The following is a 25,559-nucleotide window of genomic DNA, read 5'->3' on the forward strand; positions in this document are numbered from 1 at the left end:
TATATTTATAAAGTTAATGTTTAATTAATGTTTAGTAACATTACTTATCTTTACTTAATGGCCTACCTACAATATGTTACAGTGCTTTTAAGTAATCTGTTCAGATGGATAAAACTGGAACTAACGCTGCCACTTATAATATTAATTTTTAATCGATTTATAAAATTACGAAAAACGACTTACAAAGAACATTTGACAATAATGACAATTTAATCCCGGTACGCTCGGTAGGGCGCTTTAGATGGTTTTCTAGTTAACATAGGTACTATTTCGCACGCGTGAAGTTCTGTTTTATCGTCACTGGTATCGGTACTGTGTCGTTGGATCAAGCAGTTTCAAGATATTATCGAAGTTATCGTGTCGGGCAGTGAAAAAACCGCCCTCAACATTAATTTAACATGCTCCAGTTTCATTAAGATATGTGTAACAACCAAATTAGGATCTGTACAATAACTCTTATTAAAATTCAAGTCTTCATTATAATAAATTAACAAATTATAATACTTATAATTGTACATTCAATTCAAATGAAATTTATTGATTGCTCAGATTTATTTCAATTAATATAAAACAAACGCACTGTCCTCTGTTATATTCTTCTTTTATCTTTAACTATCGCCAAGTCTTCAATTTCCTCCAGAGCAGAATATATGGCATTCTTTTCTAGTTTAGCAAGAATCTTCTTATCATGAAACGAGTGATTGTGTGGATTTGCTCTGAAATAATAAGAATTATGATATAAGTCCTTGAGTGGACACCGTGTATAAGCAAGCGTAGTGTGGGACGCCCTCCAGCAGAATGGAACCCCTCCAGCAGAATGGAACGACGCTATAAAACGGCTGGCGGGAAGTGGCTTGATAGTTTTTGATTTATTATGCAAGATGTCGCTAAAAACACCTGTGTATGGAATACGGAACCCTTGGTTCCGGACCCTGACTCGCACTTAGCCGGTTTTTTTACTACGGTTTTACCTGCTGTTTTCTCGCACCTTGAGAGTAGTTTGCCTCTTGCATATAATAATATGTAAGTAACAATACGCGCTGTCCAGCCAGTCAGGTGTTTCATCGAAGCAGTTCGTTCATTTCATTTTTGAGAGTTAGACCCCTATCCCAAAAGCAATAAAATTCGCTTCAAGTTTAGTTATCGTGGCAACTTGCTTAACGTCGACGAATAGGTAAAGCAATAATTGACTCACCTGTTTAAAACAACGTTGCCTTTGGTGGTGACGAAAGCGGAACATTTCTTGTCCCGATATCGATAGTTGGTGCAACGCCAGCGTCGGATGCCATTAGTTTGGGACGAGTGCAAATTGTAGATGTAGCGATTCAGTATCACTTGCAACGCGCCGCGAATTGATACCGTGAAATGTAGACTTGAACCCACTAAAAACAAAGTAGTAGGTGTACGTAAAGTATAAACTAACATTTAATAACATCAACGTAAAGATGAATCTCAATTTTATTTTTTAAATTACTCAGCCGTGGCTATTTAGCGATCCGGTACGATGCTGTGTAGAAACCAAAGGCTTCCGGGTTAGCCGCTTCCATCTTAGACTGCATCATCACTTACCACCAGGTGAGATTGCTGTCAAGGGCTAACTTGTATCTACATTAAAAAAAACATACAAAGATAACTTCCACCAGTTTTGTGATGCATTTAATAGCAAAAAATATTATACACTGTTTCACGAGATTGTTCTCTTGATGTTTTGCTAGATTTATTTTTTCAAAAAATGCCTTATTCTAACGCCAGTTAAGCCCCGCCTAAAGTTTTTGTAATTATGTATTGTTTAACTCAGACTTACTGTTTTTCGCAGAAACTGTAGACGATGTTTTTGACTTATTGTTGTCAGTGTTGGCTGGTGTTTGAGTTTTATTATCATCACCAACATCATAATCTAAGTCATCATGCGTATCATCCATCGTATCAGCGTAATCATGCATGTTGTCATCGTGTGAATCTACCAAAGGTTTCTGAACAGAGCTGAAATAATAATACAACAATCCATATTCATACTCATACTAGATGGTGTCCGCGACTTCGTCCGCGTGAATATAATATTTGAAAATCCCGTGGGAACCATGGATTTGTACGGGGCAAAATAGCCTACTGTGTTAATCCAAGGTATAATCTATGTATCTCTATGCTAAACGGCCAAATTCATTCAGTAGTTTTGAGTGAAAGAGTAACAATTTTTATTTGACATATTTTTTTAGAAGTCATTTCCCCGGCCAGCCTGTATAATATGAGATAAGTGGTTAGGCATACTAATGGAAAACAAATAAACGTTTAGTAAAATTAAATAAATAAATGATCATACTCCATTGCTGATGGATGGATGGATGACTCCATTGCTGAAGAATCTGGATTGATGTTGATATACATCTTTTTTGTATTTGGCAGTACTATCTGTAAATAAATGTATGAAATTATTTCTCAACATTCTACACAGTATGAAACTGATAACTTTGTAGAACATTATCTTGAAGAGTTACAAGAACTGGAGGACTGAAGAGTATTTTTACCACCACTTTGCTTAGTGTTTGTTAACTATGAGAAAGGCTTCGATTAGGTTCGAAATTTGGGTTGTTTTAAGAGATGCAGAGATGGACTATGGGGATGTCCAGGTGCTGAAGTGCTTGTAGGAAAACGTCACCATGTCATAACCAGACTATAAAGTCAATCTAATTGCAGTGGGGAATACAAGGTGATGTTATGAAAGCGTTTTACAAGACCTCCTTTAAGTTAAAAATGAACACTCAGAGAAACCTATATAAAGCTCTACACTGGCGTCGAAATTTAGCGGGCTTTTGGGCGGACGGACGGAAGGACAGACCAACAAACAGACCGACAGACAGACAGACAGACAAAGTGATCCTAAAAGGGTTCCGTTTTATCTTTTGAGGCACAGAACCCTAAAAAGGACTGGACTGGAGGAAGGATAATGAATTTTAAATTCGACACTAAATAGTACTACTCAACACACTGGCAATAAAGTCACAAGGATTGGCTGTTTTAAATTAAATTCAGTTTGTCTGTTCTTTTCTTATTACCTTGGTGAGAAAAAGATGTGATTACTCTAAAATTTAATCGCGATCAGAATCAGTAGGTACCACCATAGAGATATTATATTCAGCATTAAGAGGAAAGCCAATGCGAATGACATAGACGATTTCACCTTCAAACTAGCAATTTTGACATGTCATGACCCTCTATTGACAATTAATCAAGCAGACATTTCAATCTGCGAAATTTACGCGGACTTTTAGTATTTTGACGTAGGAGGGTAAAAGATCCAGTAAATGAACGAATAAGGACTACCCTGACTTTGACCTAAAATTAAGATTTATGAGAATCGTTCTATATATAATTTTTATATTTTTTTTTATCTGTGTCTATACACAGTAGGTATACACTCTTAAATTATTTAAATATCAAAAACGCAAAAAAATGCGTGGTATTAATTATTATAAATTATTTTATTTAACAAAAGGATAAATTGCCAGTAAATGAACTGGGAATTTCAGTGAATGAACGAACTCTATCTAGTGCATAAACTCTCGATTCCTATTAATAAATTCTTAAGTATATTTTCGGCTTGGAATTTAAAAAAAAATGTCAGATTTTCAGTTTTTGACTTATTGTATATTTTTTTCTACATTTTGCGCGATAAATCAAAAACTATTTTACATAATAATAATAAATAAAACCTGTTTTAGAATGTATAATACAGCCCTTTCATATGATATTATCCCCTTTGGTATAGTTATCTTAGTTTGAAAGTCACCTAAATTTTCTGGAAAACAGTCCAAATGACTACAGAGAAAATGAAACTTAACGCCCTTGTTGCATCCAAGTCGCTGGAAGTGCAACATCAGCTACTGAATGTGTTAAGAGTAGAATGGTAGATTAGAGGTACTGGGTTGGGGCTGAGGTACAGATTTATCACCAGAAGTCAGAATCGTTCAAATTGCAGACTGCAAGTTACAATAGAGCCGCTTGGAACAATTTTTTTTGCTGTTTCTTCTGGTAATATTCACAACGCAGAAATAATAATCATCATGGTGTTTAGATGGTTTGCGCCAAATTATAAATTTTTTTTAGTAGTTAACTATTCTTATTTGCTCATAAACGCAACGAGGAAATACAGCTTCCACATATAAAAATTGGAGTCCAGGCCTTGCTGTTAGCTGCTAATGGGTTCTCAAAGTAGCCCGAGTATGCTTGTTTTACTGGGCACAAAAGGAAAGAATGAAAGGAGCTTACCCAGTACATCTTAAAAGATCCGTTATAGATACATGCATCCTGCCATGCCTTACCTATGCCAGCCAAACATGGGTCCAGACAAAGAATATAAAAAGAAATAGTGACTTGCTAAAGGGCGATGGCAAGGTGCATAAACTAAGCAAAAAATATTCAAAGTGAGAATTGAAGACATAAGAAAAAAGACAAAGCCTACAGACACCTTGAGACATGCCCTAAAACTGAAATGCAAATGGTCATATTGTATCGATTTTTACAGATGAAAGAAGGACAGGTAGGTAGACCGAAGACGCGTTGGTCTAATGCTATTGTGCAAATCGCGAGAGAAAATTAGCTTGATAGTACCAAAGACAGAGAGAAATGGGGATACCCAAGAGGGATCCATATACAAGAAAGAAGAATACCAGAATAAATATAAAAAAAATTCAAAAGAAAAATAAAACCGACTTCAAAATCACAAACACTAAAAAGTAAAAAATAATTTAAGTTATTGTGGTTTTTGAAGTCGGTTTTATTTTTATTTTGAAAATTTTTTATTTCAAAATTTTTAGTGGCCCCACTGTACTATAATAATATGCCATGCCCAGCTAAAACCCTACTGTTTACTAAGCAATTACACTGATCGCGAGCAATTTGCTCTTATCCATTGAGGAGTTCTGTTCTCCATCTCAGAAGATATTCATCAGAACTTCATCAAATTTATATGGGACCACCTGCAAAGTATACCTAGCTTTTCAAAAAAAAAAATATTCCAAATCGGTCCAGGCGTCTTTGAGCAATCGGTGAACATACATTAAAAAAAAATTGAATTTGCTCTTATCCATTGAGGAGTTCTGTTCTCCATCTTCAAAGATATTCATCAGATCTTTACCAAATTTATATGGGACCACTTGCAAAGTATACCCTATCAAACAAAAAAAAAATCCAAATCGGTCCAGGCGTCTTTGAGTAATCGGGGAACATACATAAAAAAAAAGATACCAACGAATTCAGAACCTCTTCCTTTTTTTAAAGTCGGTTAAAAATATACTAAGATTTACTAACATGGTGTTATACCATAGAGTAGCAAACAGAGGCAAAGCTTCTAAGAAGCGAGCAAAATTTATAACTATTTTGGTAGGGCTGGCACTGGAGGATACAATTTAATTAACAATAGTTATTTGTTCAACAAGATGGTAAAGTTTGTTTTTGTTGTGATTGCCTAGTTTAAATATCGATCTTTAAATATCGATCGATAGATCTAAATATCGATTTTGAACGAAATCAGTCAATTTAGAAAGAATTATAAATGGTGCCAACTTTTTTAAATTTTGGTTACAGGTTCCTATTTTGTGATCCCAGGGAGCTCTAAATATCGATTTTGAACAAAATCGGTCAATTAACAAAGAATTTCAAAATGGCGTCAACTTTTTTAAATTTTGGTAACAGTTTCTTATTTTGTGATCCCAGGGAGCTCTAAATATCGATTTTGAACGAAATCGGTCAATTAACAAAGAATTTCAAAATGGCGTTGACTTTTTTAAATTTTGGTTACAGGTTCCTATTTTGTGATCCCAGGGAGCTCTAAATATCGATTTTGAACAAAATCGGTCAATTAACAAAGAATTTCAAAATGGCGTCAACTTTTTTAAATTTTGGTAACAGTTTCTTATTTTGTGATCCCAGGGAGCTCTAAATATCGATTTTGAACGAAATCGGTCAATTAACAAAGAATTTCAAAATGGCGTCGACTTTTTTAAATTTTGGTAACAGTTTCTTATTTTGTGATCGCAGGGAGTTCTAAATATCAATTTTGAACGAAATCGGTCAATTAACAAAGAATTTCAAAATGGCGTCGACTTTTTAAAATTTTGGTAACAGTTTCTTATTTTGTGATCGCAGGGAGCTCTAAATATCGATTTTGAACGAAATCGGTCAATTAACAAAGAATTTCAAAATGGCGTCGACTTTTTAAAATTTTGGTAACAGTTTCTTATTTTGTGATCGCAGGGAGCTCTAAATATCGATTTTGAACGAAATCGGTCAATTAACAAAGAATTTCAAAATGGCGTCGACTTTTTTAAATTTTGGTAACAGTTTCTTATTTTGTGATCGCAGGGAGCTCTAAATATCGATTTTGAACGAAATCGGTCAATTAACAAAGAATTTCAAAATGGCGTCGACTTTTTTAAATTTTGGTAACAGTTTCTTATTTTGTGATCCCAGGGAGCTCTAAATATCGATTTTGAACGAAATCGGTCCATTAACAAAGAATTTCAAAATGGCGTTGACTTTTTTAAATTTTGGTAACAGTTTCTTATTTCGTGATCCCAGGGAGCTCTAAATATCGATTTTGAACGAAATCGGTCAATTTACAAAGAATTTCAAAATGGCGTCGACTTTTTTAAATTTTGGTAACAGTTTCTTATTTCGTCATCCCAGGGAGCTCTAAATATCGATTTTGAACGAAATCGGTCAATTAACAAAGAATTTCAAAATGGCGTCGATTTTTTTAAATTTGGTAACAATATCCTGTTTTGTGATCCTAGGGATCCTCAAATATTGATTTTGAACAAAATCTATGACAGTTCAAGAAAATAGATTTTAAACACTATTTAAATTATTATCATTAACATTAAATTAAATGAAAACACGACGCGCGACGTGTACTGCAGCCCCTGAGCTTGAGCACAGGCCGAGCCGGTATAAACCGATTTCTCTCCGTACGCGACGTAGCGCCTGTGCTCACGCACACACGCGCCTCAAGCTTGTAGTAGTGTACCTATCGTAGCGCGCTTGTATGAAGCTTTGACTCTGTTCGCTACTCATGTGGTTATACAACGCAATACCACACTAACAAACACTCGTACAAACATACAGACAAGTATATACTCACACACACTCACACACACACATGGACGCACGCACACACACTTTTGAACGGTTTGAACGGAACACGGTTTTGAAATTGAAATTGAAAAAAGTGTAAGAATTTGTAAGAAAATATTTAAAAAAGGTATATCAGCCGGTTTTTTATTCCAGCTCTTAATACATGTAAAAACGTCCAATCTGTTCATTTACTTGAGCCTTTACCCTAGTACCTAATTATATCGACCGCCCCATATCAAAACAAAGTAAATGTCATTTTTCCGAAAATCGTTTTATGTCATAAGCCTAACTTTCATAGTATGTCCCGTTGTATTGTAAGGACACCCACATTAAAGTAAAATTAAAAGCTAGTAAGTCGCTTTGACCATTTTAAAACATAGTAAGTCTATGAACTGGCTAGGTTTTTTATAGATTAATGCGCCTTACTAAGTTTTTCAAAGGAATTAGATTAAATAAAATAAATATCACCCATTATCTAAATACCATGTCAAAACAGTAAATACTTAATGATGCATTAAAACTTAAAAGTAAGATAGGAAAAGTCAATGACCTCTACATGTCAACTGTTAAATATGGCTTGCAAGGGAAATACTTTGCATACTTACATAATGTTTTTAGGGTTCCATATCTCAAAAGGAAACACGGGACCCTTATAGGATCACTTTGTTGTCTGTCTTTCTGTCCGTCTGTCCGTCTGTCGTGTCTGTCAAGAAAACCGATAGGGTATTTCCCGTTAACCTAGAATTATGGGCAGGTAGATAGGTCTCAACTCTCATAGCCCAAGTAAAGGAATAAATCCGAGAACAAATTTCGTGATTCTAGATCAACGGGAAGTACTGTATAGGTTTTCTTGACGGACGGACGGACAAATGGACAGACAACAAAGTGATCCTTTAAGAGCTCCGTTTTTCATTTTGAGGTACGGAACCCTAAAAAAGAAAGTGATGCACATCTAATGAATAAATGTGTAGGCCAGTCTTCACACTAAAATATTTAAACCCCTTTAATTTAAAAACTGTCATAGCCTAGTGGTTAGAACGTCCGCCTCCTAATCGAAAGTCGGGGGTTCGATCCTGGAATCACGCACTACTAACTTTTCAGTTATGTGCGTTTTAAGCAATTTAATATTGTACATCAAATCTTTGAAAAGAGCAACCGCCGAGTTTCTTGTTGAAGACTACGGCCTAAACTTCTCTTGAATTTAAACCACTTACTAGGTTTTGATCTGAGAAAGAAATTTGACATTAATTGACAAAATTGAGAGACCTAAGCTTGTATAAGAACACAGAAGTGTCATAATTCGTGTTCACTTTGCCTAACGTCTCTCAGAGAGAGATTTAAACTGTTTCTTATAATCACTGGCCATATTTCAAATGCGAAAGTGTGTTTGTTGGTTTAATATTCAATCACGCTGCAACGGAGCAACCAGTCGACGTGGTTTTTTGCATGGATACATTTAAAGACCTTGAGAGTGACATCTCTCTCCGCATCGTATTCTTTATTGCTGAGGGTTGTGACCTCTTTCCATTATTCCTACATCTAATGGTAGGTTTTCTTGGGATAATAATGCGGTGGGTTCAAAGAGCCTACGGAACTCGACTAGAAAAACGAGATTTTGACTCTTAGTTTTAACGGTTATGAATTAGTTATTATTATCAGTGATAAAATTGATTAGGGCTGCCAGGTAAAATTACATTTATCTCGGAAAATCAAAGAGTTTCCACGAGATTTTTTCCAAGTTTGCGCTACTAAGTACATATATTATGAAGAGGAAAGGTTTGTTTGTTTGTTATCGATAAACTCTGAAACTACTGAACTACTTGCACTAAAGACATAATCATCAACATCAACCGACAGACGTCCACAGTGAACATAGGTCTTTAATAGGGTCTTCCACATGCTACGGGTTTGCGCCGCCTGAATCTTTGCGCTTGCGCTTGACGACAATCATGCTTTAAAGAAAGCAATGATGAGGTCCAAGTTGGAGCACGCTTACCTGGAAGATGCCTATTCACTCTTGGCTTGCAGGTATCTATGGTATATATGGCAGGAAACACGGCCGCCGAAATGGCGTTCCAACCTTTAGGCTCTCCCCATTGCCCGCAGCATGAATCTGAGCTTCCTTATGATGGTTATATTATGTACATATAATATCTCATAAGAAATCTCTAACACACAATCCAGCTAAGTAGGTCCAATTTCAAAAAAAGCTAGCTAGCCGACAAATCTAACTCAGTTAGGCAGCCTTCGGGAACCTTCGAGATGTCTCTCGTCCAAAATTCCTCAATGCTTGAAGACCAGTCTTTGAATAGTGCATGATGTCAGTGATGAAAAATGGATCCGAAATATAGGTCTTTTTTTGTACCCAGGAAATGCCTGACGCATACCCCTCCGTCATGTGGGGCTTGCACCAAACTTGCACTACTACGAAATCCATTTCGGAACACGGCGCCCGAAACGAGGCGCGCTATCTCCTAAAAAACATAGGTATAATACCTATTTAGAACACTTACTATCTGTCATCATAATCTATGACAACCTCCGAGTATTTACCTGGTAAAACCGTAACTTTCGAATAAATTTTAGTATATAAGCAGGCTTCATTTAGAAATGAAAAAATCCCTATTTTATTTTTCAACGATTATAAACACAACTTTCATTCAAAAATAATAAGCTTAAATTCATTTTAAATAATATTTTGCGACGAAATGACGCGCACAGTCCTTCCGCCATGACAGTCCAGTGGACACTGAATTCCATAGAGCGCCTGCAAGAAAATAAATAGCACAGGAAGTTTTTTGGTTAGTTTTAGATTATTTAAGAAATGAAAAACATTTAGTATAAAACTAACAGTTCAAATTGATTGCTAAACCTAAACATATCATTTTCTGGAGGTTGGCTTCAAAGTATCAAGATGTTAAAGAAAACTTTTACAGAACAAGTTGCGAACAGCAATGTTTTCAACTTGTTTTTTTTTATTATTGGGATAATGTATACTAAATTAAAAAAGGCCCTTATAATCTTCACAAACTGAAGTTTTTAATTGCATGTATTTAATAGATGTTAATGCTTTAGAAAAATAAACAATTTACTTCAAAGTACAGCATTTTTGCGATTTGTCAAATAGCAATTACCTTAAGTATTACACTTCACACTAATATTATAAAGGCGAAAGTTTGTGTGTATGTTTGTTACTCTTTCACGCAAAAACTACTGAACAGATTTGGCTGAAATTCGGAATTGAGATAGATTGTACCTTGGATTAACAAAAAGGCTACTTTTATTCCGGAAAATCAAAGAGTTCCTTCGGTATTTTGGAAACCTAAATCCACGCGGACACAGTCGCGGGCGTCAGCTAGTTTTAAATATTATGATGATAAAATTACCTGATCTAACTTTTTCCTAATCCTTGTGTTATTCAGGCTAGTTTCATTCATGTTAGTATCCATCTTTGTTGTTGTATTGCCACTATTAGCCTACAAATATAAGAACAAAAGTAGTAATAACTAAAAACACAATAAACTATAACCTAAATTACAAAATGTATGTTAAATCTAAAACCACACCTATTCCACTGCAGGAGAACAGGGTGCCTTGCAAGGTAGGTCCAAGCTCTTGGAACTTGGTAACCAGAACACTTTATGAGAGTTCTTCAAAAAGAGCTCAAGCCTCTGCGCTCACAGCCTCAGGTATTCACTCCAAAATATGGCCTTACAAAGTTTCCATAAGTACTAAAATATTTCTAAAATTAATTGCCAGCTATAAAGTGCTTTTCTTTACAGAAACAGTGAATATTGTCAATATCAGTTCATAAAGTTTCGAGCAATATATAAAACTGAATAGGAATCAGTCTTGGAGTTTCTTTAGTCAAATAATGAAAATGTAAAACTTACAATACTTTCCAGACCCCTTATATGAAGAGCTTTTGTGGATTCCAAAAAAGATGATAAACTCTCAGCTGGAACTTGCACCTCTCCAGTGTATATGTACTCCAATATGAGAGATAAGGTTGTATAAGATACATTCTACAATGTAGAAAGAAGAGTAAAAATTATATCCATATACTCAAATTATTCATATTATAAAGTTTACGAGACAATTATTTGAAACAACAGAATATAATAAATTGTCAGGATGTGAGAATTTCACTAAAAATACAGTTTTTTCTTCAATCAGTAGTTAATCAAATAGCCAGAGGTTTAGTAACTTTAAGAAATTCAGTTCAAAATTTTCTAAAAGTGAATAAAATAATGTTTTTTTACAGTTTATGTTCACTTTTGTCTTGTTGAACTTGTCATAAATACTAACACTTCATATTAACCCCTATGTGTTGTTTCGTCCATAACATCACCCTTGTGCATTTGTAATACAGTTTGTGCAATTTAGTCACATGTATAATAGTGCTACTTTAAGACGAGTCTTAACTCTTTTTTTTTTTTGCAATTTATAGATTAGTCCTTGGGTGCCATCAGACTTACTGGCAAGTGATTATGCAGCCTGAGATGGAGAGTGCTTGCCTAGAAGATACCTATTCACTCATGACTTGTGGTGCCCATATTAAAATTGGTAGGAAAATCTCACACTGGAAAACTTTTCCCACTGGTATTGCCCAAGCAGCGTCAAGTTTGCACAACCTTGGAACATTCCACAGAGTTCCACTTTTAATAGAGGATACTATGTGAACTTTCCCTGTATCATAAACACTGGAAACACACATACATTGAGAAATACAACAGGATGTTGAGTAGGTACAGCTGTAATTATTTCTTTCAAGTAAGGGCTTGCCAATGCAATTAGTACTTGATGCACTTTTACCAAATGACCATCTGCCGCCAAAGTCATATCAACAAGTTCTCCATTCTACGAAAGAAAATACAATGTGAATAAGATTAAGATCTTAAAAATACAATGATGGAATTGCAACTGATCTCAACACAACTCTATTTAAACGTTATTATGAACATTCCATGAATAATCTTCTTACCTGCTGAAAAGAAGTAAACCCTGAGCAGATATTAGTTTTATAAGATTCCCATGTCAATGCGAATTGTGATTGTGCCATTTTTAAATTACTTATTAAAATACAACTAATTTTTTTTTGTCTGCAGCAATTCTGTTTTATTTGGTAATATAAAAATTAAAATGATCAAAATATTTACAAAATTGCAGGTTGTTATACTCTTTGGTTCAAGCAAAGCGCCAAGCGCACAGACCACGAATCCGGAGGCCAAGCGGCATAATTCCGCAGAGTAGGTACGTATAATCACATTCCGAGATTTCCATTGACAAGTTGCACAGAACTAGATGAGTGGGGTTGGGGGTTATACAGTATAACCCCCAAAAAATCATATTGTCATATAAAATGTTCTATTCACAGTATAAGTTATACTGTGAATAGAACATTTTATATGACAATATGATTTTTTGGGGGTTATACTGTATAACAATGTGTGTATATGACAATATGATTTTTTCACACATACATAGGTATAACACATTTATACCCATATTTTGTACATGAAATAGGTAGACTCCCCGTGCGAAGCCGTGGCGGGTTAACTAGTAAAGTATATAATTTTGATCAACACACACAGGCAGTACCATGGTAAAGCACATGTGGTCTACTTTTAATAGGGGTTTTAAGAAATAGGTACATAAAGAAAAAACATCCCAAACATAGGTAATTTTTATTAATATTATCTTTAGCTACTAATGTATTGGTGTTACAGTGCCATAAAGTTATGTTGGTGAACACAATCGGAGCTAACGCTGTCACTAATGATGATAATTTTGAATCGATTTATCTGAAAAATCGGTTTCTTTGGCTATTTATTTAGTTACACCATACACCATAGAGTTGCAATATCTATAGTCCATTTTCTCTAGTTTGCTTAAAAGATAAACAAATCGCAGAAACCTTCGGAGAAACGCGTAAGTAACGCAATTTGCCCGGCGCTTTAGACCTTTTGGAGTTAGTCAGCTAAGCTACCTGTTTACCTTTTAAGTTAACTAAGGAAAACTATAGTGGATGGCGCTGCGATGACAAACGTCAAAACGGGCTTTTTCTTTTGTGACCCTGGAATTAACTGCCATACCCCTTTCAAGTTAGCCCGCTTTCCATCTTAGACTGCAGCATCACTTACCTACTTGATACCTGCTTACTAACTGGTGTGGGAATCCATACTTTATTATTATAAATGCGAAAATGTTTCTGCTAGTATATCTGTCTGCTAGTTTTTTACGGCCCATCTGTTCAACAGATTTTGATACAGAGATACCTTGAATCTCGAGGAAGGACCTAGGCTACTTTTATCCCGGAAAATTAATGAGTTCCCACAGGATTTTAAGAATCTTCTAAAAATCTGGGGTCCTTTTTGTTTGGTTTCGAATCCATCAGGGGTTGAGACTATTAATACAAAGACTTCTGAGCCTATTTATACATTCTATATTTAAAATAGAAATCACTCACGATAGTTTAAACATTAAAATAACTGTCATCTTGTATGGCAAACCCCTTCCAGTACTTGTATGATATGTCCATTTCAGTGAGTATAATACATCATCGTCATCCTCAACCCATCGCTGGCCCACTACTGAGCACGCGTATCCTCTCAGAATTAGAAGGCTTTAGGACATAGTATTACCTTAACATAATAAGTATAAAAATTCAATTTCTCATTAGAAATAACAGGTAGTTGTCAGATTGATTTCATTTAAAGTGAAACCTCGCTGCTTTCTGTTGTATTTTTGTTATTATCTTTATATACTGTCGAGTCTTGAGCTTCATCCAGAGCAGAATATACGGCATTTTTATCAAGTTTAACAAGAATCTTCTTATCGTGAAACGAGTGATTGTGAGGGTTTGTTCTGAAATAAAATATAGAATGTGTAAATTTTTTTAGAAGGATCTTCAACGAACATTGATTGATCGTGGATTTGACATGGATCTTTCTGCAGCATGATTTGCTAACTCAGTGGCCGTCACTATATGAAAGTCATCAAACTCAGACAGATCAACAAAGATATTGGTTGGTTCTATTGGTTCTACATTGCTGCTTCACTGAATGATATAAAAATAATATTTCGTAGCAAACCTTCAATGGATTAAAAATAAATGTCAAATAAGCTTGGTGACTTTCATTCAGTGATGACCACAGAGCCTGAGTTAGCTGTTACTTAGCTAAAATGACATTCTTCAAGTCGTCAAAATCAAAATTGATTTATTTATTTCATGTAGGACAAATAGCTTTTATGCTGCGTCTGCGACTCTACCAATGGTTCGGAATGCTGGTACTACTGGGAAGAGTCAGCAAGAAATTCAGCAGTTGGTTTTTTTCAAATCGTAATTTACGATACTATCAATGTAACAATACACTAGGCATCTTGTGGGCAATTGAAAGTTTAGCCAGGTGCTTCTACGCAACTTCGTCATTAGTCATTACCATAGACACGTCCAGCCAATTTAAACATTTTTTTTTTTAAATTTAAGCATTGCCTTTATGTGAGCATTTATGATCTACCTAATTATGTCATTTTATATGTGACAATATGTGCTGCTTGCTTCATAGACGCGTTCGTTCGGTTACCTTTATATGAGTTTAATGATAAATCGTTATTCCTAACGTAAGATGGTGCGAAAGACGTAGAATAGGCGGACAACTATGGTATTGAGGCTTAGGCTGAGATCTATAGAGCGCACTTTGTCTTTGCTCTTAAGACACTGTTAAAACGAGACAGCGTTATACGGCGGGCATAAATCCGTCTCGTTTTAACTGAAACTTAAGTCTAAACAAAGTCAAAGTGTGCTCTATAGATTTCAACCTTAATCTTTCGATGAATAGATAAACTAAAAAACTCACCTGTTTAAAACAACGTTGCCTTTGGTGGTGACGAGAGCTGTACATTTCTTGCTCCGATAGTCGGCGCAACGCCATCGCTGGATGCCATTAGTTTGAGTCGAGTGCAAATTGTAGATGTAGCGATTCAGTATGATTTGCAAGGCGCCGCGGATTGATACCGTGAATTGTAGATTTGTACCCACTAAAAAAAATACGTTTATTAACATCCAACTTAGGCAATACGTCCGAAATAAAAGGAATAACGGTTCCGCCATGTTGTGACATCTTAGCTAGAAATATAATTAACTAGATGATGCCCGCGTCATCGCCCACGCAGATTCAAATTTTTTAAATCCCGTGGGGATTCTATGATTTTCCGGGATAAAAAGTAGCCCATGTCCTTGCCCGTGATGCAAGCTATCTCTGTGCCAAATTTTGTCAAAATCGGTTGAACGGATGGGCCGTGAAGGCTAGCAACATAGATTGGCCTAATTAACAATTATTATTAATAATTAAATCAAATTTGATATACCTACTAGTAAATATTCTGCCTAACTTAAGTAACTTAATTATTTTATATATTACGTAATCTAGAGCAAAGAAATTATCTTAAAACAGAAATTGTTTAGCTCACATTTTCTTGTTTCCGCAGAATCTTTTGCCGACATTATTGACTTATTATTGTCAGTCTTGCCTGGTGTGCGCACTTTATTGACTTTATTATCATCCTCAATATCATAGTCAAAGTCATCGTGCGTATCATCCATTCTATCAGTGTAATCTTGCATGTTGTCATCTTCTGAATCTACTAAAGGCTTCTGTTCAGAGCTGAAATAAGAATACAATAATAAAATAATTATAGTATAATAATAAATACAAGGGAATTATTAATGGCATGCACTTATTTAAATGATCTTTGTAATTTTGAAAACGGTGTCGTTTTTAATGATTGAGCTTCTTTCTTTGAAAATTGTTTTTTAAGTATACTAAACCAGTAGAACCTAAGGGCCCACCCTACGGCCAGACACATGAATATTTATGTTCTACAATCTAAGATTTAGGCCAGACAAATGGCCGGTCACGTCATTCAATCATCAAAATAGATCATATATTTTTAAAAGCGCTCATTTGGAATAGACCAATTAGTATTTTAGAGGATCAAATAATATATTCCCATTATTAATTCATATTTTATTATTATTCTATTTCTATACTGACTAGATAGTTTAAAATGTATTAAATAATAATTGAATGAAACAGTTTATTTCAAATAGGTCAGCTTTACAGGCTGTTTTGAAGCTGTTAAGGCCAAAAGGTTTCTATCCAACTTTTGTAGAACCTCCCATTTATGGGGTTAATGGAAAAAATGTGAAAATAAAAAAAAACATACACCACTCCTGAAGAATCTGAATTGATGTTGACATATATCTTTTTTGCATTCGGCGGTAAAATTATCTGTAAATAAAAAAATTGAATCTATTATTTTTATAACATTTTACCACATTATTTTATTGTGATAAATTCGGATGATTTTTATGTAAAAGTAAAAAAAATTAACTGCCACAAGTGGTTGTTTAAAAATAAGCAACATAAGCTGCCACTAATGAATATTTCGTATAATTGAACAGAATATTGGCTATCACTATATAGTATATCACTTATAGTCTGGCATGGTAATGCATCAATTATACCTCTATGTGCACGGCTCACATTGTTTATTATATTCAATATAATCTTTACTTTATGTACTTAATTAAAACAATGTCATAGTGATATCAATAAATTGTGCTAACATCACAGTATAGCTGACTGCTTTTATTTTCACTAGTGAACTTCGTTATGACGCCTATTCCAATACCTGTTACATTCCAACGCACCACCTCTGCTTGCAATAGATAAAAAACTTAGAGAATTACTCTAAGGTTGAAATCTATAGAGCGCAGTTTGACTTTGCTTAGACTTAAGTTTCAAAACTTAAAAACGAGACAGATTTATGCCAGCAGTATAACGCTGTCTCGTTTTAACAGTGTCTTAAGTATGAGCAAAGCCTAAATTTATAAAAAAAAAAAATTACTCTAAGTTTATTATGTATTCTGATGGTGACTGTGTCCGAATTATTTTACTCCATGCCATTGGTTTGTCATCCCTGAAGTAGATGTAAAGTAAATATTATGATGATGATAATATGATCAATACATACTTGATCTGACTTTTTCCTAATTCTTGTATTATCCAGGCTAGTTTCATTCATGGTAGTATCCATTGTTGTTGTTGCACTACCACTGTCAGTCTACAAATAAAGTAATAATAGTAGTTAAATTAACTTTTATTTAAATTTAAATTAACTGGAAGGTGGGCAGTGGCACATGTAGCACACTTCTATTACCACCCTTGCTAAATCTGTTGAACTGAAATTGTTTTCCAATTTTCCAATCAAGATTTTGATATTTTTTAATTCTCATTTTTTTAGGGAACCAACCTCAAAAGGAGCGGAACGCTTATAGGATCACTTTGTTGTCTGTTGGTCTGTCTATCTATCGGGTCTGTCAAGAAAATCTATAGGGTACTTTCCGTTGACCTAGAATCATGAAATTTGGCAGGAGGTAGGTCTTATAGCACAAGTAAAGAAAAAAAATCCGAAAACCGTGAATTTGTGGTTATATCACACAAAAAAAAATTGAAATGTATTTCCATTTTCAAAGTAAGATAACTATACCAAGTGGGGTATCATATGAAAAGGCTTTACCTGTACATTTTAAAACAGATTTTTATTTATTTTTATGAATATTAGTTTTTTATTTATCATGCAAAATGTCGGAAAAATATCCAAGTACGGAACCCTCGGTGCGCAAGTCTGACTCGCACTTGGCCGGTTTTTAAACTTACAATATTTTCCAGGCCCCTTATATGAAGAGCTTTTGCGGCTTCAATGAAAGATGATATATTCTCAGCTGGCACTCCCACCTCTCCAGTGTATATGTACTCCAATATGAGAGATAAGGTTGCATGAGAAACATTCTGTAAAAGTACAATTAAAAGTATATAATCTCAAAGTTCCTGTGTAACTTATATCAACTGATTATGAAATTTTGTACATGGTAAAGGCATACCAATGAAATGAAATGAAATATTGTCATTTATCAATTTAAAATATTGGAATTTAAAAAATATGTACCTATATTTCCTTAAGGGATAGTTAGTAATTCAAACAAGCAATAAATAGGATATCCTATGTAGTACAGTGTAGCCTCTTTAACTTGAACTTCAAGAGAAAGGTTTGCAAGTTAATGAATCTTTGGCTTATTGAGGACATCAATATAAGGAGTTTTTAATTATTAAATTTTGCATATTTTGCATAGTAATTAGATAAGGCAAGCTTTCAGTTTTCTGCAATGACCAATTTTATTATTGTAAAAAGGATAGAGGCTTTAGACAACTCTTAATTTTCGTAGACTACTGGTCTGTCTTAGCAGTGTCAATTTTGCACTCTTGGAACACACACTGTAAACTCACGTACATTCAGGAATACAACAGGGTGTTGAGTAGGAACAGTTGTGATTAGTTCCTTCAAATAAGGACTTGCCAATGCAATAAGCACTTGATGCACTTTTACCAAATGACCATCTGCTGCCAAAGTCATATCAACAAGTTCTCCATTCTACAAATAATAAAATAGATGTCAATAACATCAACACATATAATAAACGTTGAATAAACATTTGATTCAAAGTCTTTTTACCTGCTGAAAAGAACTAAACCCTGAGCAGATGTTAGTTTTATAAGAATCCCATGACAATGCAAACTGTGACTGTGCCATTTTACAATGTAGGTAGGTAATCTTTCTAAATTTTTTACCCAATCTTATAGAGCAGCAATTTTACTCCACTTAGGAAATCCGAAATTGTTACAAATAATGCTTCTTGTAAAACCAAACAATTTTCAAAGAACAGTCAAAGAGTATGTAACTAGTGCAAAACACAGAGTATGTACTTTTACATATATTTTTTTTAATGTACAGTTTACAGCCCGGACTTCGTCTGTGGTGGCGTTTGCTGGCGCGCGTGTTGTGACTTTTTGGAGTGTTTTTTTTGTTAAAACTGACTGGAAAGCGCTCTAAGGGGGTGCCGTACGTATGTCGGCGAGCGCCGGCACAGACGGAGTCCATACTTGTATAGTTTAGCTAACTTGTTACAAATAACTACAAACTTGACATTGGCTAATCATTGTAAAAGCCAGACGAGAAAAAAAAAAAAAAAAAGAGTTTACAGCCCCGGACATCACTTAGGTAAGTACGTTTCTTCTTGTTTCAAGGAGTAGGTTCATGGGTTCCCTGTATATTATTCATTGTTTATTATAGTGTAGTACCTCTTTGAAGTAGGTGGTCGTGGTGCGACAAGGATTTTTTGGCGCGTGGCCAAAATCGGAACTAACAATAGAAATGGGTAACATTGGAATAATAACAGGGATTTTAGGATGATGGATAACAAAATATCATTACATAGTTAATTTATTAGCTTAATCAACGTTAGTTGTGGCCTTAAAATATCAAATATTCTCTATAAAAATGCAGCATAAACAATATTTTGCATCAAAATTCAAAATACCTATTTTTACAACTAGGTACTTTTGAATCGTCAAACCGAAACCTTATAGGTAACTATATTAAGACAAAAGTATGACGGGAGTTGCCTGACCTAAGATTTCATATTGGAAATAATTATTTTTCTAACCTAGGAAAATAAAGGGAAAATATAGCAAGTAGTTACCTACCTAAGTACATGGTAGGTACTTATAACAAAACGATTTTTAAAAATTTATAAATTTTTTGTTTAACCCACACTAAAAAAAAATTGAGCATTTGTTCCGGCTAGTCTCCAAAACGGCTGGACAGATTTTGACGAGACTTTCACTGGCACTTCACTGGATAGCTAATGTAATAAATTACTACTTAATACTTACTTAATATTTAAGAAAAAGAATTAGGATCTCGCGCTTAACCACAAGGGGCAAGCGACGGGCCTGCCCGCGAAATTCAAATTTTATTTGGTTTTTCGCAATTTGTAAACTAATACGACAACGTAGGCTTACGGCATTGTAATAATTGCGACAATTGCAGTATCATCCTCATAGGTTTATATAAAAATCTTTACTTGAAAAGGTCCAGTTTAAGAAATTAGCTCTAGTATCGAATAATTTGTGAGAATAGAATTAAATATTAATAGACGGATGAATGGTTAGAATGGCTGACTGATGCGGTCATTCAACTGCTAGGCAGGTAATGAGTAATGACCGTGTAAACAAAATCTCACTATTATCTATACTCAAAATCTCTCAATTTGACTAAGAAGGTAGATTAATTAATTTTGTTTTTACTTTTTACGGGACAGAAATGGGGAGTCATAAGTTATGTCTGGATTCGCCCAAATCAATTTTTTTCAGATTTCATCAGAGACGACTACTTATTGCAGAACAATTTCGTTAAACTAGGTGCCAAAATTGTTCGACCTAGGTCAACCCGCGAAAACGAGGCTTAGGTAAGTATCATTATCAAAAATACAGGGAGCTTTTGCTACTGTGAAAGTCATAATATAACTTGAAACAGATTTCAATTTTTAATATCTTTATTGAGTCTCTCTCAAAGTTTTGTGACTCAGTCACAATTTAAATCTGTTGTAATATCCACTTCATCTTTCATGTTGTTCAATTTTTTCGCTTCATCCGATGCTGTGCTTAAGGTACCGAAAACCAAATTGGCTTTAATCTTCTTCAATATTTTGTTATCGTGAAATGCATGTGAATGGCAAACTTTTCTGAAACAAATCTTATATTGAAATAGGTACAATTTTTAAATATCCAAAAAGGAAGTCCTCTATCAGGCGCGTATTTTTTTCCTATGTAGGTATGTCACTGACCTCTACTAATACATACAAGTATGCTGGACCTGCGATTCCGAGCGGTTTTTGAAGCAACTTGATTTTCGCCATCTTAGCGCTGAATGAACGTTATACATATGTTAGTGATGAGACTAACGGCCGTATTCACAATCATTACTATGAGGTCTTACAGTGCGCTCGAATGCATAGTGTAGGATCCACCAATCAGATCATTGTAAATTATCGTGATACAGTAATCTGATTGGTGGAACCTACACTGTGCGTTTGAGCGCACTATGAGACCTCATAGTAACGTTTGTGAATACGGGTGATATTCTGTCAACATAGTGCCAACACGAAAACCAGATTTTGACACAGTGTCAATTTTAATTCCCGGTAAGCTCGCTGTGACGCTGAGAATCAACACAAATAATAACAATCATTTTGTATGGCACACCTCTTCCAGCGTACTTGTATATGCCCATTTCAGTGAGGTATGCACATATTTCCGAGATTTCTAAGCCTATTTGCTTAATTTTTATTCGTTCAATTAGAGGAAGTTCGCAAGAATGTCCCATATTTTTTTTGGATCCAACTCCTTAATCCTGACGCTACAGGGGTACTTTCCGCCTAAGTTATGAGGATCCAGAAACTGTTGATGATGAATTGGTAATGTTGGTATCAAACGAGTTACGATTGAACTTAAGTACCTGGTGAAGCAGGGAACAGTCGTGTAAAATCAGAGGGATTCAGAAATTGATGAAACTTCTATGATCTCCGCAAACCGCTATGTTGCAACTTCAGTTTAGACTAAGTACTTTTGCAGTCATTAAATATCAGTTTCTATAACGGTGAAAGAAAACATCGTGAGGAAACCTGCATACCAGAGAATTCTCCATATTGTTCTTAAAGGTATCTAAAGTCAGCCAGTCTGTGATTTAGTGGTGGACTATGGTGATAAGATGTGTAATAATTACCTCTCAGTTATTTTATCATTAACTGTATCAATATAAGCTCCACAACGCAATGCACGATGGTCTATACACCGCCACCGGCGTTTCACTCCACCATTTGCGCTGAAGTGCATCCTATATATGTAACGGTTGAGTATCATTTGTAAAGAGCCCCTATTTGAGACAGTATATTGCTGGGGCATAACTGTAAAACATTGAAAGAAAAAATTATACAGGATGTTATTAGAACACTAGCAACGAAGACATACTATAGTATAGTATAGTACTGATGGCTACCAATAATACACATCACAAAAAATCGGTCAAGTGCGAGTTGGACTCGCACAGGAAGGACTCCGTAAAGAAATAACACTATTTTTTTCAAGTTTCATGGCCCCCATTTTGAAATTTTTAATATTTAATGTTATAGCGGCAATAGAAATACATATTCTGTGAAAATTTCAGCTTTCTACCTATCATGGTTCATGAGATACAGGCTACTGACAGACAGACGGACGGACGGAGTCTTAGTATGTAATAAGGCCGTTGGCACTCACCGGGTACGGAATCCTAACAAACGCGAAAAAAGTAATAAAATCTAATTTTTTAAAGTTCGCAATGTATTGCAAATAAAACATCTAACGCTATAGATGAATGAACGTTGCGTAGATAGAGTTCGAGGGGTGTCACATCGCATTGACCCCAAGTTTTGCACGCTATACATTGCAGATTTGAAAAACACTTAATCACGTAAACTGCAAGCATAAGGCACATTGTTACTGGTGAATGACTGTGTTTATAATAATAGTGCTAATTTTTCATTAGCGTTCTAATTGCACTCTGTAAAATGCAATTTATGATTTTGAAAGTTTACAATTCTTCAGGAAAATAAAGGTAAATTTGTATTCACACCAATAGAAATTTATGTTTTGTTTGGAAACTGTTGTACGGAGAACAAATTTTTGATTTATGGGACTTGATACAAAGATATAGCAAGCAACATAAAGTTTTATTGTTATGGGCGCAGGCAGGTGTAAACTATACATACTGTCAGTGTCAATAGCCAAAGAAAACTCAAGCTGCGTTTCTTTATTGACAGGTTTGTTGACTTCTATTTTTTTAGTATGTTGACTAGTCACTTTGTTTTTCTTAACAGTCACAATTTTTTGGTTTGGTGTTCTTTGTGAACCAGGGAATTTTAAATACTCATCAAAATTATCAGCATCGTCAACTTCCATAACATTTACAGATTGAGAGTAATCGTTATGATTATTGTCGTCACTTGAGGATGTGACATTTCTATGTAACAAATTGTTCATTGTTTCAATGGCCGCTTCACTCGTTCCATAGTCTAGGTGCCTGTCGTCAATTAAAAAAACATTGAATAAATAAATTAACTAGTTAATCTATAAACAATCAATTTTATTAAGTAGGTACCATGTAGGTACTTACCCGTTTTCTAATATTTGAATATCAGTCACTATAGGTAAGACTTTTGAAGTATTTTGATTGGGTTTATTTATCTAAAAAAAACTTTAAGAATAATCTAGGAACATAATCAACAATATTTAAAATATGCAAAACAAAAATAAAATGATGTGAATCATTCTCACCGAACTTGTTGCAAATGGCAAACTGTGATTATTAGTAGCATTATCTGTCAGTGCCACATCAATGCCTAGAATATTTTCGTTAGCTGCATCACTTTTTCTATACTCTAAACGCCTAAGAACAATGTTAAATTAAATAATAATTAGTTTCAATATAAATAAGCTATATTATTATAATTTATTGTGAAAACTATTTTACCTGTTTTCTAAACTCTGAATTTTATTATTAGGCAAACTATCTAAGGCTTCTGAGACATTGTGAATGTTTCCATTGCTCTGAAAAAGGTCATTTTTAAGCATTTGTTTAAAATACGTAAGTCACAATTGATAAACAATTAATAAGGCAAAAATAAACCAAAAATAATCTTACCAAAACCTCTACAAGTGGCAAATCACTATTATTAGCACTCTGTGATGGTGGTATTTTTATATGTGAAATATCATCAATGTTTGAGTCAATAGCAGCATCGCTTGGATTGTATTCAAATGGCCTGTAGTAAAAGAGTTAAAGATTAATAAATGTTTGCTGTTATGATTAATGCTTGCTGGTTTGTCCTTCAATCACGCCGCAAAGGAGCAATGAATCTGCGTTATTATTTGCATGGATATAGTTAAAGAAGTGGGGAGTAACTCTAGTTACTTTTTATCCTGAATACCAAAGAGTTCCTACATGGTTTTCCAAAACGTAAATCCACGGAATTTCGCGCGCATCATATAGTACATATTATATTAAACTATGGGTGTATGCAGGCGTGTGTGCGTTTTATTCTTAAGAAATTCTCAGTATTAGCCCCGAGTTTTTCACCCATGTGCCTCTGGAAGAGCAGGCAAAACCGACGGTTCAGTCGTCCTGCGCCTAATGTCTCTCCGGTTGTATCAGCTTTTAATCCCATCAGGCTATGAGAGTGAGGAAATAGAGAGTGCACCTGTTTTTGCGCACACACTTATTGCCCAGTATAACTCCCGCGCAGATGCGTAATCTCTATAGAGATAGGCTACTGTGACCGAAATTCGGTCACGGCGAGTCTTCTATTTATAACTAAGGAACCCTAAAAAGTCAGTCAGTAGACAGATAAGATAAATATGACTCATTTACTTCTAATTTTTACTATAGTATTATATAAGCGACTGGTTAAATGGCAATTGGGGCAGGAAGGCCCCGCACAACCGCCGCGCTAACCCGATGCGGGCTAGCGCGAGTGACGTGGCGCTGTGCGGGGCGTCCCTCGCCCCATATCCCGATTGCCATGTCAACCTGTTGCAAACTATAGTTGTGGTTTAATTGTAACATAATTACTCAATATAATATGAATTACCTATTTTCTATGATAATCTTTTTCCCCACAGGTAATGATTCTGCAGCATTTTCACACTGCCTTTTGCTCTGGAAGAGATTTTTGTTTGCATTTTATTAAAGTATGTTTGTAAAATAATTAGTGATCTAGGTAATAATAATAATAAACAAATGAAGTATAAAAATGAGTATTCAGTCTGCCTTCTTTGTAATAATTTTGGGTTGTGCCATAAAATAAGAATGAAAAAATAAATTCTCACCAAAGTTGCTGCATGTGACAAGTCATTCCCAATACCAGGTAATTGTAGTTCCTTAGCTGCTTTTAAGAAATCACTAAGTTTTTCAATTTTTACACAGACTTCACCAGTGTATATGTATTCTAGAAGATTGTACAATACATCATGTGTGACATTCTGAAATTATAACAAAAAATTAAGTATATTAGTGGCATCATTTTTAGGATTTCTTCAGAGAAAAAAGTAACCCTTATAGGATATTTCGTTATCTGTCTGTCTGTCTGTTTGTTGTGTCTGTCAATAATGGTCAAGGGAATCAAATCCTATAGGGTACTTCCTGTTGTTCTAGATCTTGATAGGTAGGTACTAGGTAGCAATGCTTTATTGCACAAGTATAGGAAAAAATATGAAAACCACAATTTTGTGGTTACATCACACAAACTATTTTTTATATTTACTTACTTGTATATATTGACCAGGAGTATTAGCTATAAGTATACCAAGTTGCATTCAAATTCAACACAAATAAGCTTGGGTATTGATCTAAAATGTGAGATCCTTAAGTTTAAACTAAAAGTGAAATATAAAAACAGTATCATTTATTATATTAAAATGCAAAACTAT

The 25,559-nt window shown here is 34.7% G+C and overlaps 4 protein-coding genes across 6 annotated transcripts in view; 1 reads left to right on the forward strand and 3 right to left on the reverse strand.

Moving 5' to 3' along the window:
* LOC123869430 (protein abrupt-like) lies at nt 1-12,407 on the reverse strand. Its single transcript, XM_045912352.1, has 8 exons — nt 12,116-12,407; nt 11,851-11,991; nt 11,025-11,156; nt 10,518-10,607; nt 2,348-2,409; nt 1,805-1,983; nt 1,196-1,382; nt 1-716 (listed from the first exon to the last, which is right to left on the reverse strand). Exons 1-8 carry the CDS (start codon nt 12,191-12,193, stop codon nt 590-592), a joined length of 996 nt encoding a protein of 331 aa, XP_045768308.1. The 5' UTR covers nt 12,194-12,407; the 3' UTR covers nt 1-589.
* Nucleotides 1-18,943, reverse strand: part of LOC123869722 — a 60,232-nt gene extending 41,289 nt beyond the window's left edge. Inside the window, exons 1-8 of the mRNA XM_045912721.1 lie at nt 18,709-18,943; nt 18,487-18,627; nt 17,856-17,987; nt 17,170-17,259; nt 16,360-16,424; nt 15,604-15,797; nt 14,991-15,171; nt 13,862-13,998 (exon numbers count right to left, since the gene is read on the reverse strand). Of these exons, the coding sequence (XP_045768677.1) occupies nt 13,862-13,998; nt 14,991-15,171; nt 15,604-15,797; nt 16,360-16,424; nt 17,170-17,259; nt 17,856-17,987; nt 18,487-18,627; nt 18,709-18,786 (1,018 nt within the window). The 5' untranslated portion in view covers nt 18,787-18,943. The remainder of the gene's footprint in view (nt 1-13,861; nt 13,999-14,990; nt 15,172-15,603; nt 15,798-16,359; nt 16,425-17,169; nt 17,260-17,855; nt 17,988-18,486; nt 18,628-18,708) is intronic.
* Nucleotides 8,040-25,559, forward strand: part of LOC123869424 (L-2-hydroxyglutarate dehydrogenase, mitochondrial) — a 23,515-nt gene continuing 5,995 nt past the window's right edge. The window contains exons 1-2 of the mRNA XM_045912344.1: nt 8,040-8,050; nt 20,611-20,622. The gene's annotated coding sequence lies outside the window, so the exon portion shown is untranslated. The remainder of the gene's footprint in view (nt 8,051-20,610; nt 20,623-25,559) is intronic.
* LOC123869423 overlaps nt 20,577-25,559 on the reverse strand; it is a 6,165-nt gene continuing 1,182 nt past the window's right edge. Inside the window, exons 2-11 of one of the 3 annotated variants that reach the window (XM_045912343.1) lie at nt 25,398-25,478; nt 24,960-25,112; nt 24,722-24,789; nt 23,776-23,896; nt 23,605-23,681; nt 23,409-23,520; nt 23,248-23,318; nt 22,844-23,154; nt 21,820-22,000; nt 20,577-20,779 (exon numbers count right to left, since the gene is read on the reverse strand). In XM_045912343.1, coding sequence (XP_045768299.1) covers nt 20,620-20,779; nt 21,820-22,000; nt 22,844-23,154; nt 23,248-23,318; nt 23,409-23,520; nt 23,605-23,681; nt 23,776-23,896; nt 24,722-24,789; nt 24,960-25,112; nt 25,398-25,445 — 1,302 coding nt within the window. In that variant the 5' untranslated portion in view covers nt 25,446-25,478 and the 3' untranslated portion in view covers nt 20,577-20,619. Of the gene's footprint in view, nt 20,780-21,819; nt 22,001-22,843; nt 23,155-23,247; nt 23,319-23,408; nt 23,521-23,604; nt 23,682-23,775; nt 23,897-24,721; nt 24,790-24,959; nt 25,113-25,397; nt 25,506-25,559 lie in introns of all 3 variants that reach the window. The other 2 variants (XM_045912342.1, XM_045912341.1) reach the window with 2 other exon arrangements.

This window comes from Maniola jurtina, chromosome 11, assembly GCF_905333055.1.
Source record: "Maniola jurtina chromosome 11, ilManJurt1.1, whole genome shotgun sequence".
Lineage (NCBI taxonomy): Eukaryota > Metazoa > Arthropoda > Insecta > Lepidoptera > Nymphalidae > Maniola > Maniola jurtina.

Excerpts from the sequence above, each read along its gene's own strand:
- LOC123869430 (XM_045912352.1), bottom strand. The coding sequence starts at position 12,193 with ATGGCACAATCACAATTCGCATTGACATGGGAATCTTATAAAACTAAT. Across the intron at positions 2,410-10,517 it reads TTAGGAAAAAGTTAGATCAG|ATAGTACTGCCAAATACAAA; the intron begins GTAATTTTATCA and ends ATTTATTTACAG. Across the intron at positions 1,383-1,804 it reads TACAGTTTCTGCGAAAAACA|TGGGTTCAAGTCTACATTTC; the intron begins GTAAGTCTGAGT and ends CTTTGTTTTTAG.